The sequence below is a fragment of the Mesoplodon densirostris genome, chromosome 3 (genome assembly GCF_025265405.1).
Source record: "Mesoplodon densirostris isolate mMesDen1 chromosome 3, mMesDen1 primary haplotype, whole genome shotgun sequence".
NCBI classification, from domain to species: Eukaryota; Metazoa; Chordata; class Mammalia; order Artiodactyla; family Ziphiidae; genus Mesoplodon; species Mesoplodon densirostris.
In genome coordinates, this window is record NC_082663.1 from 70,553,641 (window position 1) to 70,567,893 (window position 14,253).

Here is a 14,253-nt window from a genome sequence, read left to right on the forward strand (position 1 = left end):
GAAGGCTGGCAGCATATTTTCTAACCCTAACTGCCTCAGTGGAATCACATTTTCTCCTTTCCTAAAACCATTTTTTTTTCCCTCTACAAATGTAAAATTTCAAAAAAAAGTTAACACAGCATTCCGACTTTAATGCTACAGTGGCAGGAAATTCTAAAAACTTGAGACCAAAAGAAACTTGTTAACTTGAGTTTTTCAATGTAGGACAGAAACATATAATTTCTTCAGTAAACAATTTAAGTAAACCCTAACCTAGTTCCTAAAAATCTAATATAGTAGCTGTTGAGAGACATGACAAATATTGTACTTTAATTTTAGATATATTGTTCTATATAATGTAATTTAAGTTTCCAAAGATTCATGTGGGTCTAAAAAGCAGATTGCTTACTCTATGATATACATTCTATTCACTATTAAAATAATTGGATTTTATTTTTAAAGTACAGCTTGGGAGTAAACCTCGTGTCCCTAAAGATATTTTCTGTTTTGTTCCAATCCATGAAATGTCTCATTTCTCTTAAAATTCATTTTATAGCAAAAGAGTATCATACTGAATCAAAAGGTTCTCAGGGTGATTTGCATTTTCCTTGCCAGCCATTATGACTGAATTTAGATTGTTAGGCTATATATATAAGAAACTGTGCATGATACATGTTCCAGGTTTCTATTCCTTTATCACAAACTACCCTAAAATTTAGCAGCTTAAAACAATTTATTATTTTCTCTTATAGTTTTGGAGGCTGGTGGGTTCAGCTGAGCAGCTCTTATTCCAGTTATTTACTATTGCATAACAAACTACCCCAAACTTAATGGCTTGAAAGAACAACCATTTAATTATATCTCACAAATCTGTAGATCAGCATTTTGGGCAGGGCTAAACTGGGCAACTCTTCTCTACACAGCATTGACTGGGGTCCCTCAGTGATATTCAGCTGGCACCTGGACTGGACTGGAGAATCCAAGATAGCTTCACTCACATACCTGACACCTGAGCCAACCCCCTACTTTTTTTTCGTGCATTCTTGAGTACTCTTCAGGAGGCCTCTCCAGCAGAGTAGTCAAACTTCTTACATGAAACTCAGGGTTGCAAGGGCAAATGTTCCAAAAGACAGAAAAGGAAGCTGCCAATATCATAAGGCCTGGGCAGGATACTGGCACAGCATTACTTCTGGAAAATTCTCTTGGTCAAAATAGTCACACAGAGTCCATCCAGATTCATGGAGAAAAGGCATAGACCCTATGTATCTCTTGATGAAAAGAATTTGCCACTGTCTTTAATTGGTCACAGAGCCCATGAGGAGGCAGACAATTTCAAAGCCATACACTAGAATCTCTCCTAGAGTTCCCTTTGGAGTTAGCTGAAAGCCAGATACACAGATGAGCATCAGTTAATGTGAATTAGAAGTAACAATAAACCAAATATACAGGAGATATTACTTACATTAGACTGAAAAAGAGAATTCAGAAAACATTAACTATTAACTGTGAAAACATTTCCCAATTATAGTTAAATCATAATCCTTTAATACATAAAGACATTGATGGGGACTTTTTAAAAAACTGAATATCATACATCCTCTATCAATTAGGAGGAGAATACCAATTATGCATTACATGCATCTCTACTCAATTACAAGTTACTTGTAGAGATAAAACTTCTTCACTTTTGTTCATGTTTTTTGTCGAGGTGAAACATGGCTTTTCTCTTTCAAAAGCTAAAGAAAGATTAAAGCATACACTTTATAACCAGTTTTCAAAGCAAGACTTAAATCCTACTCGACTTTATTTACTACTGCTGTATAAATGAGTCATCTGAAGCAAGGTACACTCTGCCACAGATGAAAACTTAGGTTAGCAGGGCCTTTCACAATCTAACCTAATACTTTCCCAGCCTCATTTATGACCAGTTTCTTCCAATACCCACTAGTCAAAGACTACCAGGAATACATCTGTAAATGAAGAAGCTGGGTTTATTACTCATTGCAGTAAGGGAGACTGAATACCCAGAGAAACCCTGCGGATCTCAGTAAGATGTTAGGACTCAACAGGCTTTGGGCTTCTTTCCGGTGACTTTTGCTCTCTTACTAAATTCTACGTAGGAGGAAGGAAGACTAGCCTACGGTTAAGGTTGTAATTGATAAAGAAGCAGAAGTCATCGTATTGACTGGGTATGGTGATGTTTGGTCATTTTTGTGACTTGAACAATGTTCATGTTTTGTCTATGTTCATATATAATAAAGTGATCTTATTTCCTTGAGCCATCACTGACAAGAGAAACTTTGATGTGCATGTCCTCTTAAATTGTTTAGGTTCAGCAGGAGAACACCAATTCCTGGTCCAGGCTGGCTCCGGATCAGAGGCTGCTTTCTCTTCCACATTTCCAACATACCATACTCATTATGGCCTTGAGTTTTCTCTTCCTATTTCTGTTCTACTTAGTTCTCTACATCTCCAGGAATCCTTCCCTTCGCACTTCAACTCAGTTTTCTCTCTGAAATCCTTTGTACTGCATATTATTTGGTTATTCGTGTTTACGCTTCGTTTCCTTCCGGTGAGATAAGAGCATATACATCTCTCGCAGCGCTGGCAGAGTAGTACTGCAAATCACAGACACTTAGCATATAGTCACAAAAAAAGAAAAGGGAGAGGTTTATTTTCCTTTTCCATAAACTAGAACACACATGGTGAAACTGCTTCGCTAACTTCAGAAAAATCGTCCTAGAAACAGGCCCCAAGAACCCGGACAAGAACTCGACAAGAACTCACGTCTGGAAGAAACACTGCTGGTAAGTATGTTCTGATCCTACCGGAACCTGGGCGAGACTACATTTCCCACAATCTTTCAGGGCCGACAAGGCACCACGATGTTCTGAACTACAATTCCCACAATCCTCGGGGGCTGGCGCTTTGTCGCATGTTTCGAGAGCTCTGCCCCATTTCCCATCTTCCCTTTCGATCCTTGCCCACAAGGGAACAAGGTCGTGAGGCAAGGAGGCTGTAGCCATTTCTTCCGCCTTCAGTTTCTGCGCCTTTCGCAGGGCTTCCAACAGCGCTATGTTGGGACAAAGCATCCGGAGGTTCACAACCTCTGTGGTCCGTAGGAGCCACTATGAGGAGGGCCCGGGGAAGGTTAGTATGGAAGGGGCCTGGCTCCGTTGGGTAGGGGGCACTTGGCTGCGACTGGCTGAACTCCAAGGCCGCCTATGGGCCGTGGAGAGAGAGATGGGAAGCCGGGGTTTTGATATGGGACGTCGACTAGCATTCCAGTTCCTCCAGGGACCAGGGAGAAAGTTCAGGACCCTGGCTGCGCGCCGTAGTCGCGAAAAGGAATGAGTAGGTAAAGCCAGAGGCCTTACCTCACACTAGTGCTCACCCATTTCCCCCTCGCGCCCCACCCCGCCCTTCAAGATATCGAGGGCCCTGAAGCGCCTGGCTGCAGGTATTGCGGCTTAAAGTCCAGCTAGAGGTCACCGGACTCGAAGTGAAAGTCATTGAAACGTTGAGGATATGAGGGCCTGTGGTGTGGGGCTAGTCTCCAACTAGTTGACGAAATTAGGGGTATTAACCGCACTCATTGAAGTTGGTTTTAGCCTCAAGTATAAGTAGTTTAAATCGGGTAGTTAGCAGTAACACCCTCCGAGGGTTACCTGAAGCCTAGTATTAATGGGCCGAGAAAGGGTCTAGAGGGGTAGAGTTGATGAGTAAAACCAGGTATTTTTTTACCTTCTAGTGTTGTGTGATGGAGGTCATAGGATTTGAAAGATAGTGTTTAAAAAAGTGTTATGGTATATGGCATATATATAAAGTGATTATGGAAAAATTAGCGTTTCCTATATACTTATTTTTGATTTATAAAATCAGATGATTTGAAGTTCAGTTTCTTTTCTCTTTTTTTCCTCTTTTTTTTTTTTCCAACAGAATATACCATTTTCAGTGGAAAACAAGTGGCGTTTACTAGCTCTGATGACTTTGTACTTTGGGTCTGGATTTGCTGCACCTTTCTATATAGTAAGACACCAACTGCTTAAAAAATAATCCATGAGACAGGTAAATAATTAATGCATTTCTAATCTTCACAGAGGTTTCCCCTTTTTTCCTTTCTTCCTTTACCACGCCCCCCCAAAATCACAAATACACTATTATGTGTTGTTGTAATTCCTGAAGTTAAGTGTGGGTGTGGCATTGAGGGAGACAGGTTAAACCTATAAACAAATGTATCTTTGCCTGAAAACCAGTGTTTATTGAGTGCAGCGCTTTGTCAGGCACACTTTAATAAGCTCAGGTTGGCTACCAGGCAAGACTGAGGTGGATGATGTTAACTTGATCTGAGACCAAAAAAAAAAAAATGTTAACTTGCCCAGTATTCCATAGCTAGTGATGGTGGACCAGAATTTTTACCCAGGCAGTCTCGTTCCAGAGCTCAGGTACTTGACCAGGTAAAGTTCTAGTAAACTGATTAATGCTGATCTGTCTTGAGGGCAGTATATATTAGTGTATACCTGAAGGAATCTTGTGTGCAGCAAGATTAGCAGATTCCCCGAGTGAGAAGAAAGGACATATTTAGTTAAATTATAATCAGAATTTTCAGCAAAAGTAACACTAAAGGAAGCTCTGTGGGATGATTGGAATAAATTCCAAAATATACTTTGGAAAAGAAAGACTTCTCTACTTGTCTTAGTTTAGAAGGGAAATGATTTATCCAAGCCATTACTTGGGAAGACTCTGGTGCATATGATGAAGAAAATCAGTATGAATAAAGTCATGATACTGTAAACGCTTTCTGATGTACCAGTCATAAATTGAAGGACAGACAATATATTAATGAAACTACATATTTCTGTTAAATGAATGGGTTCTTTAATATCATTAATTTTTTATGTTTTTATTCACAGATAGGAAGAGGAGCATTTTAAGATGTGCAGTCTCTTTGAAAAAAGGATCAAACTCTTGAACTCAGCATCCTAGATATGTTTGTAAATAAACTTACAGCATAAATCCTTAATGCCTCTTCTCTGAAATATGGAACATGATAATTGAGCATGTGCTTGTTTTTTTTTACATGCTCCAGTTTGCCTCATTCACCAGCCTAATACTGTTTGAATTAAGAGTCTCTTCCATAGCTTTCAACAGTGGAGACTTTGCTTTCTCCAACCAAACTATTCATAAGGGCCACTCACAGGAGGCAGGACTCTGCAGACATGTACAGTACAAATTTACTGGTCCATCCAGAAGATGAGGTTGCTTGGCTGTTGAACTTGTCATTACATGACATATTGAGATGGAAGAGAACATATATAGATTCACACTGTTACCTTGGATGAATAGATTGTGTTAGATTAGGATTGTTTTTTTTTTTTAGCTGCATTGGGTTTTTGTTGCTGCACTCTGGCTTTCTCCAGTTGTGGTGAGTGGGGCCTACTTCTTGTTGCAGCACGCGGGCTTTTCATTGCAGTGGCTTCTCGTTGCAGAGCATGGGCTCTAGGTGAGTGGGCTCAGTAGTTGTGGCTCGCAGGCTCTATAGCACAGGCTCAGTAGTTGTGGCACACGGGCTTAGTTGCTCCATGGCATGTGGGATCTTCCCAGACCAGGGCTCGAACCCGTGTCCCGTTCATTCGCAAGCAACTTCTTTACTGCACCACCGGGGGAGTCCCTGTGCTTACTTTTTATTTGGGTAATATTGCATTATTAGTTTCTTAATTAAATACGTGATTCAGCTTGTTTCTTGGTTTTAAATTCTGAATTTTAATTTTTGATTCCTGGGTCAGGAATTTGTCGGTAATTCATTATAAAGGAAATGCAAACTTTGTCCTGTAATTTTTTTTTAATTTAAAGGCAGAAAAAAGATACACTTTTAGTCTTTTTTTACTTTGAGGGAGTAAATTCATTTTTCTCCATGAGTGATAATTAGTTGATCATTAGGAAAACCAGTAGTGTTAGCAGATTTAAGTTCAAGAGCTTCCTTTTTTTTCCTCTAGACCTGTACCCTAAAACTGAAATTTTTGCCATGATAAATGTGCTACTGACCAATGTTAGTCTTGTTTAGACTGAATGAAAGAACTATTTGAGGGACTTCCCTAGTGGCGCAGTGGTTAAGAATCCACCTGCCAATGCAGGGGACATGGGTTAGAGCCCTGGTCCAGGAAGATTCCCACATGCCGTGGACCAACTAAGCCATTGTGCCACAACTACTGAAACCTACATGCCTAGAGCCCGTGCTCCGCAGCAAGAGAAGCCACCGCAACGAGAAGCCCGCGCACCGCAACAAAGAGTAGCCCCTGCTCACCGCAACTAGAGAAAGCCTGCGTGCGGCAACAAAGACCCAATGCAGCCATAAATAAATTAATAATTTAAAAACAAAAAACTGGAATGGAATGTAATAGCATGTGAGACAATATAGGAGATATTCCCATTTTATTCTGGAGCTTGACTAGTAGAAATGGGTTACGAGATGGCTCTGATTAGCTGTATCAGTGAATCAAAATTATGAATAATGAAATGCTGCTTACCACTTAAAATATAATGACTTAGTTCCAAGGGCTTTATATTAGGGCAGGGGGGAAAGTAATTAGCTACTGAATATTTTAATCCCGGTTTGGTCACTAGAATACCTATCTTTAGGCTCTTCAGTAACTGCCTGGCAATTACTTAAATATGGATGCAATTTAGTCTAAATGACTTTGTCCAACTATTCTATGTATTTGTGTGTTTTTGATTATCCATTGATGAGTCAGATGTTCTGTGCTTGGAGACTTTTTCTATATAACATTAATGATTTCTGCTTTTCGGAACAGTAGAAGCAAGAGTAAGAGTTTAGGGTTCATATAATGATTTTGAATTATTGGTTCAAATCTTGGCTAAATTACAAATTTAGCCTTCAGGGTTTTCTTGGAGGAAATGGGAATAGAGCCTTCTTCCTATTTTGAAATTCATTGAGCTATATAAAAACATTTTAAGTCCTGGCAAGTCCTAAATGAATAATTTTTCCCCCTGATTTAAAATATATCAAGAGCCGAAAGTAACTTAGTATTTTACAGCAGGGTCTAGGTAGAAAATGTCATTTATTAAATTTCTTTCTGAATTGAGTTAAAGTATTTGAGTGATGTACACGAATGAGAGAAAAACCTCCCTTTCCCGGGATAGGAATACGGTTTACCCCATCCCCATGGAAGGCCTTCAACAGGCTGGCTCTTAGTATGTAAGTATATTGAGTGATAGAGGCTAGACAACTTTTTAGTTTTCGTATTGGGGTTCTCCAGAAAAACAACCAACAGCATGTGTCTATAGAGAGATTTATTTTAAGGAATTGGTTCTTGAAATTGGCGGGGGGGGGGGGTCTGTCAGGTCAACAATCTGGGGTAAACTGAAGGTTGTAGACCCAGGGAAGAGTTGATATTCCAGTCGGAAGCCATCTGCTAACAGAATTCTCTCTTTCGGAGAAGTCTGTCTTTTTCCGTTAATGCCTTCAACTAATTGGATGTGGCTCACCCACATTATGGAGAGTAGGTTTTACTGAAACTGTTTAAGTAGTAGTCTCGGGAATTCCCTAACAGTCCAGTGGTTAGGACTTCGCAGTTTCACTGCCATGGCCCAGGTTCAACTCCTAGTTGGGGAACTAAGATCCTGCAAGCTGCAGTGTGGCCAAAAAAAAAGGTAATCTCATCCCAAAAAATATTTTAACAGAAATATCCAGAGTAATATTTGGCCAAATATCTGGACACCATGGCCCAGTCAACTTGATAATGTAAAATTAACCATCACAATTTCATATAAGCATGTGACTCCAGTTTAATTTTTTTTAAGTGTTGGCTTGAGTTTTTAAAACCATCACAGAATATTGATTTTTTTTCAATTTTATGTGTATATTTTCCCTGCACTGGTTTTTAAAAGTTCAAGCCAACACCTAAAACCACAAGATTCCCATAAAAATCCAGATTCTCTTATAAAAGTTTACACTGGGTGGACCCATACACACTTAGTGAAACTACACTAGGCCAAGTGTACCTTATGCAGAGGCTTCCCTGACTCCAGAATACCTGATTAGGGATTTTGGTTGGGGGCTGAAACCCAGGAATCATTTTAAGGAAACCAGAATTATCGTAATTAAGCTTTGGCCACCCTAATGGGAAAAATCAAAATGTCCTACATTTTGCCAGAGAAGCAGTACAAAAGGGGTTAAGAATATGGACTCAGGACTAAGATTTGACTGGATTCAAAGCCAGCCTTGACCATGTTTCAGCTCAACTAGAGACTATCTCTGCCTCAGTTTCCTTGTGTATCAGGGTAACTATCTTAGGATATTGTGAAGATTAAAATAGAGTGCTTAACTCAAAAACAAGTGAGGTAGAGGAACTAAAATGGACATTGTATAAATTGTTCAAGTTAATCCCAAGGCCATTTAGCAGTTATAGATTGGTATTTTCAATTACTAAGTCTAGCTACAGTTCTAACTAGTTGTCCAGCAAATAACTTCAACCTTACCCATGTCCAAAAATGCCTGGAATCATGGTGGTCAATGCAAGCTGATCATGTAATAAGCTGTCACCATCAGTAAAATTAAAACTCTTTAACATGACAGTCATTTCTCTGGTTTCAGCCTCACCCTGGCCACAGCTCCAGTTTTGTGAACTGCCTCCACATATTAACTTAGCTCAGGTGCCACCTTTTTCTGTAGTTTTCCCTTGCCAATTCCTCCCAAACATAATATACTTAAGTCTCCAACACCCTGTAAACAGCTTTATAGTTAACCTTGGCAAGTACTGTAATCACTGATTTCCCTTCCTATCTCCCATACCAACTTGTAATTTTTCTGAGACCAGGGCAGCTTTTACTTATTTATACTACATGTATAATTTAAGTGATCAGTGAACATTTATTGAATGAATTACTGAATTGAAACCAAGAATAGCAAAATTACCTAAAAGCAAACCCCAGACTTTGTAGTCTGTACACCAAAATGGTGTATGTGTCAGTGTTTTCTGAAGAAGAATGAATTTTTCCCAGGTAACTTTATTGAGTTCTCCAACCAAATAATAACAGTTGTTGCAGACTCAATGAGATTAAGATTTTCTGCCAAAGTGTAACTTAACTGTCACTGACCACACTGTTTAGTCCATCTGATGTTCTTTGTAGATAACCTTCCTTGAAAGAAAATGTGTATTGATTTACATTCTGACAGTAGCTGTTGGTCCTGTTTGAGACCAACATTTTGAGAAGTACTGGCTTAAAGGATTAGGGAATATGTTTTACCTAACAAAGATAGAGCTCAGAGAATTTAAGGGCATTCTATCCAAACAGCCTATTGTCTGTAAACTATTTCTTTGTCATGAGATGGCTGCTACAGTTCCAGGCATCCCATACAGACTTGACAATATCCAGCAAGAAAAAAATCTGTTCAAGTTATTTTTAAGAATGAAGAAAGATTTCCTAGAAGCCCACTAGCAAACTCCTTCACCATTCATTGGACACAAGGGTTATAATATATCCATTTCTAAATACAACACTAGCAAGGGAAATGACAGTCACTGCAGTGATACATTTGAGCAATTAATATTTTCTTCCAAGTCTTAATGTGAAAAAAGTGGAAACTGGAACAAGCCAGCATTCTAATAGAAGAAACTGGCTATGGGGTGTGTAAAAGACAATGCCTGCTGCAACTATTCTGTAAAGTATACTGAGAAGATGGACCCCAATGTCAAAATGTAATAAACCTTTATTTTAGTGTAGCGAATAAAGTCCATAGCATAGGTCTTTAGAGTATAATTTAAGATTAAGCTGATTTTAGAAAAGAGAAATAGTGTTAATTCTTTTTTTCTGTCTCTTCAATAGAAAATAATTTCTCTGTAGTAAATAATGAAAGCTTTTACATGATTTATACTCTGTCACATCAAACAATTAAAAAATTTTCATCCATTACGAAATGATACTTTGTTCTCTTAGCTGTTAAAATTTTGTAGACCAGAAGGCACATAGCCATTTTCTTTGTATTACGTTAATACAGTGAAGATATTTTTAGTATATAATTATAATTTACAATTAATTTTGGAGAGACTTCTTGAACTAATATTTGAATATGGGTACAAGCTATCTGGGTCTTTCTCTAACCTGGTATAGTAGTCATTAGGGCTTTTCAAGAATATGCCAGTTCTATTTCTGTATGCATGGCAGGATTGAACTCTGTCTCCTTTGCTTTGACAAATGAAAATATGAGAAGAATGATGTGTTGACACTTCATGGAAGCTTTAGAAGACAGTGTACAATTCACCAAGTTTCCTTACTCCTGCTGCTGGGGTATAGCCTTCATTAGCCTGGGTTCCTGAGGGACTAGTAGTACAGCCCTTTGTCAAATGTATAGAATGAGCAAGAAACATTCTCATTGTTTTCAGCTCCTGGGGTTTGAGGGTTGTGACTGCAGCAAAGCTTGGCCTACCCTCACTGAAATACTTGGGTACCCCATAAGACCTTGAAAAGGATTACTTCTATATATCTCTGAATCTTTAGTTGTAGAAATCTTTGTCAACTCGATTTTCTAAGGACTCTTCAAAAATTAAAATGAATTTTATCTACAATTACAAAGATGGGTACCACACAAAAGCATGATTTGGTAGTAAGGAAAGATCTCTTTTCAGCACTTCCCATGTGTGTACGAAGGCCCAGATTTATGGAGGTAAATAACTTTCTACTTTCAAAGTGGTTTTTTAGAGCTGCAGTTTTGAGTAGCTACCTACTGTGCATTTACACCTTGTCTCTCATTTTGATGGATCCCACTTACCCGATGGGCAGCTTTGTAAAAATTAGAAAAATGTGGGCCTTCTTCCAGATGTGTGCAGCATGCCAGAGGACGTTCGCTCCCTTGTCCAGTCACCTTAATTGTGTATTGTACGTTGGAAAACAGTATAACTCAATGTAGCATTCCTGTAGAAAGTCATCTCAAATTTAGGTTTTGCAGCTAAAATTCACCATCCCCTCCCAATTTTCAGAGATCTGACAAAAGGCAGATACTACAATAATTGATATTGAATAATTATTTAAGATTTTTTTTTTTTTTTTTTTTTTTTTTGCGGTACATGGGCCTCTCACTGTTGTGGCCTCTCCCGTTGAGGAACACAGGCTCCGGATGCGCAGGCTCAGCGGCCATGGCTCACGGGCCTAGCCACTCCGCGGCATGTGGGATCTTCCCGGACCGGGGCACGAACCCGTGTCGCCTGCATCGACAGGCAGACTCTCAACTACTGCACCATCAGGGAAGCCCTATTCAAGATTTTAATGGGCTCTGTATCCTTTAGAATAAGGTTTGTCTTTTTTCTTTGCTGGATTCCAAAACTTACTACAATGCCAGGTAAATATTAGGCTTTCAACAGTTATATTTAGATAGATGGAGGTAGGATGACTATCAATTGAGTTTAATAACATTTCCTAGTATATGAGAAGCCAGTCTAGGAAATTCTCTTTTGATGCCTAGTAACAGAAGATGGTCAGTTAAATATCTATATATTGATAAATTTATCAGACTTACACCTTTAATTTGTTCAAATTAATAATATCAACAAATATTGAATAATATCTTCATCTTTATGTTCTGAAAACTTTGCTCAATGCAGTTGTATCTATAAACTATGTAGTGTGAAATCTCTTCATGCTCACTACCAAGATCAATCACACTTTCCTCAGACAGGGTATATAAGTTGAACCATATGGAACTACCAATACTACAGATGGCAATTTTTGATGGTTCAATGGTCATACTTTCCCTTCTCAGCTACTGAACCATGCATAGAGGTCCTTTTCTTCATATACGTACCTATTGGGAAGCTGTGGATTTTCCCACCAGTAGAGATTGATTAAATAGCTTGTATACACTCTGTGTAGCAGAGTTGAAACTGTTTAACCTGGGTATCATTATTACCAATTAAACAAAAAGATAATTTAAAATTCTGGGGTTTGAGGGTTGCTGCCTTTTCCCTAATAGTCAAAGCTTTGGGGGACACTGCTATCATTTACAGTACCAACAATACTTTTTGATGCACATAATAGGATGAGTTGACAGCAAGATTCTGGCTTGCAGTGTTTACCAGTATGGAAATTAATATGAATTACCTGGGGGAAAAAATTGTTGGAATTTTAGAAAGGAAATTCTAGATATCTCCAAGTTATCACAGAAAAAAAGGGAACTTCCTGCTGTAGACAGTGTTTGTGTCCCCCTCAAAATTCGTATGTTGAAACCTGATCCCCAAAGTGACAGTATTTGCAGGTAAGGCATTTGGGATGTGATTAGATCATGATATTGGGGTCCTCATGAATGGAATTGGTGCTCTTAAAAAAGAGACGCCTATAGGGCTTCCCTGGTGGCGCAGTGGTTGAGAGTCCGCCTGCTGATGCAGGGGACATGGGTTCGTGCCCCGGTCCGGGAAGATCCCACATGCCACGGAGCGGCTGGGCCCGTGAGCCATGGCCGCTGAGCCTGCGCGTCCGGAGCCTGTGCTCCGCAACGGGAGAGGCCACAACAGTGAGAGGCCTGCGTACCGCAAAAAAAAAAAAAAAAAAAAAAAAAAAAAAAAAAAACAGAGACCCCTGTAAAAAATTAATAAAATCCAAAATTAAATAGAGTCGACCAGAAGGAGGAGCTCTCCCACCCTATGATAATAGCTGAGCCCAACTGGAAGAAGACCTTTTTCTTCCTCCTTCCTCCAGGCAAGGGTTCTTTGTTTACTATAGCCCTCCCAACTTCCTCTTCTCTCTATAAAAGCACTCTTCTTTCCTTGTCTTGTGGAGACTTGCACGTGGCTCACCATGGTTGCAGACCTTGAATTGCAATTCTTTGCTGATCCTGAATAAACCCATATTTGCTGGAGAAATATCTGACAGTCTATTTGTTTCAGGTCAGCACCCCTGAGAGTTCCCTAACCCCCTTCTGTCATTTGAGAACACAGCAAAAAGACATATCTATAAGCCAGGAAGCAGGGCCTCACCAGACACCAGATCTGCCAGCACCTTGATCTTGGACTTCCCAGCCTCCAAAACTGTGAGAAAGTTTTCGTTGCTTATAAGCCAAACAATCTGTGATATTCTGTTACAGCAACTCAAACTAAGACACGTCCTAAGTCTAAATTTCCCCACATGCCCTCCAGAGAAATTTACTGATGAGTAGGAAATGCAAATTCACCCATAATCTATGCCTTTAATGTAACTGTGATACTGTGATTTATAATTTCTATTTATAAATATATATATGGTCATTCAAAGGACCAAAATATATTTGTCATGTATCTTTGGTCTTTGTCCACAGTTCCTGGCTCACATCTCCCAAAACCTTTGCAATTTCCTGAGCCATAAGAGCAATGGGAGCAGTTTCGTTATAAAATTTGCTCTCTTTTCCTCAGTTCCTGAAAATACCTCAGAGCCATGAAGGTCAAATCAGTGTCTTGTTATTCATAACAGCCCCTTTCCACCACAATTGGGTTTCTGTTAATGAATGTGACTTTTGGAAAACACCTAAGGATAATGACTAGTTGCCAGGGGCAACCAACCTTGAATAGGTGGTTGGAACTTTCAGTCCTACTCCCTGATTTCTGGGGAGGTGAGAGGGGGCTAGAGGGTGAGTCAATCATCAATGGTTGATGAGTTAATGAATCATGCCTGTGTAATGAATCCTCCATAAAAACCCCAAAAGGGGCATGGTTCAGAGAGCTTCCAGGCCGAGGAACTAGAACGCTTCCACGTGCCTCAATGCTGGGCTCCAAGATCCAGGAGGACAGAAGCTCCTTTGTTCTGGACTGAGCCCTAGGTACCTCTTCATCTGGCTGTTGATTGGTATCCTTTAATATCCTTTGTAATAAATCTGTAATCTAGCAATAAATGGGTTCCCTGAATTCTGTGAGCTGCTCTAGCAAATTAATCAAACCCAAGCAGGGGTTTGTGGGAACCTCTGATTTACAGCCAGTTGGTCAGAAGCACAGGTAACAGCCTGAGGTTGCTATTGGCACCTGAAGGGGAAGATGGTCTAATGGGACTGGGCCCTTTACCTGTGGAATCTGATGCTATCTCTGGGTAGATAATGTCAGAATTGAGTTGAATTCTCAGACACCCTGCTGGTGTTCGAGAAGTGTTTGTGTGGGGAAGCCTACACATACACACACACACACTGGAATTGAGTTCAGGAACCCAAAATACTAAGAGACAGATTTTAAGTTACCTGTAAGTTGAAAACTAAGCATTCAGACTAGCACAATCACATATAGAGCCCATACCCAAGGGGAG

The 14,253-nt window shown here is 39.6% G+C and overlaps 1 protein-coding gene and 1 non-coding gene across 2 annotated transcripts; both read left to right on the forward strand.

Moving 5' to 3' along the window:
* Positions 1-2,954: 2,954 nt before the first annotated feature.
* On the forward strand, positions 2,955-5,002 carry LOC132485294 (cytochrome c oxidase subunit 7C, mitochondrial). The gene is made up of 3 exons (XM_060091798.1): positions 2,955-3,129; positions 3,919-4,047; positions 4,893-5,002. Exons 1-2 carry the CDS (start codon positions 3,055-3,057, stop codon positions 4,033-4,035), a joined length of 192 nt encoding a protein of 63 aa, XP_059947781.1. The 5' UTR covers positions 2,955-3,054; the 3' UTR covers positions 4,036-4,047; positions 4,893-5,002.
* LOC132487289 (small nucleolar RNA Z39) lies at positions 4,726-4,788 on the forward strand. The gene has a single exon (XR_009531578.1). It is a non-coding gene; the product is annotated as a small nucleolar RNA Z39 (small nucleolar RNA).
* Positions 5,003-14,253: the final 9,251 nt, after the last annotated feature.

Bases quoted from the DNA above. Each gene is read 5' to 3' on its own strand.
- LOC132485294 (XM_060091798.1), top strand. From the start codon at position 3,055: ATGTTGGGACAAAGCATCCGGAGGTTCACAACCTCTGTGGTCCGTAGG. The intron at 3,130-3,918 runs GTTAGTATGGAA...TTTTTCCAACAG, and splicing joins ATGAGGAGGGCCCGGGGAAG to AATATACCATTTTCAGTGGA.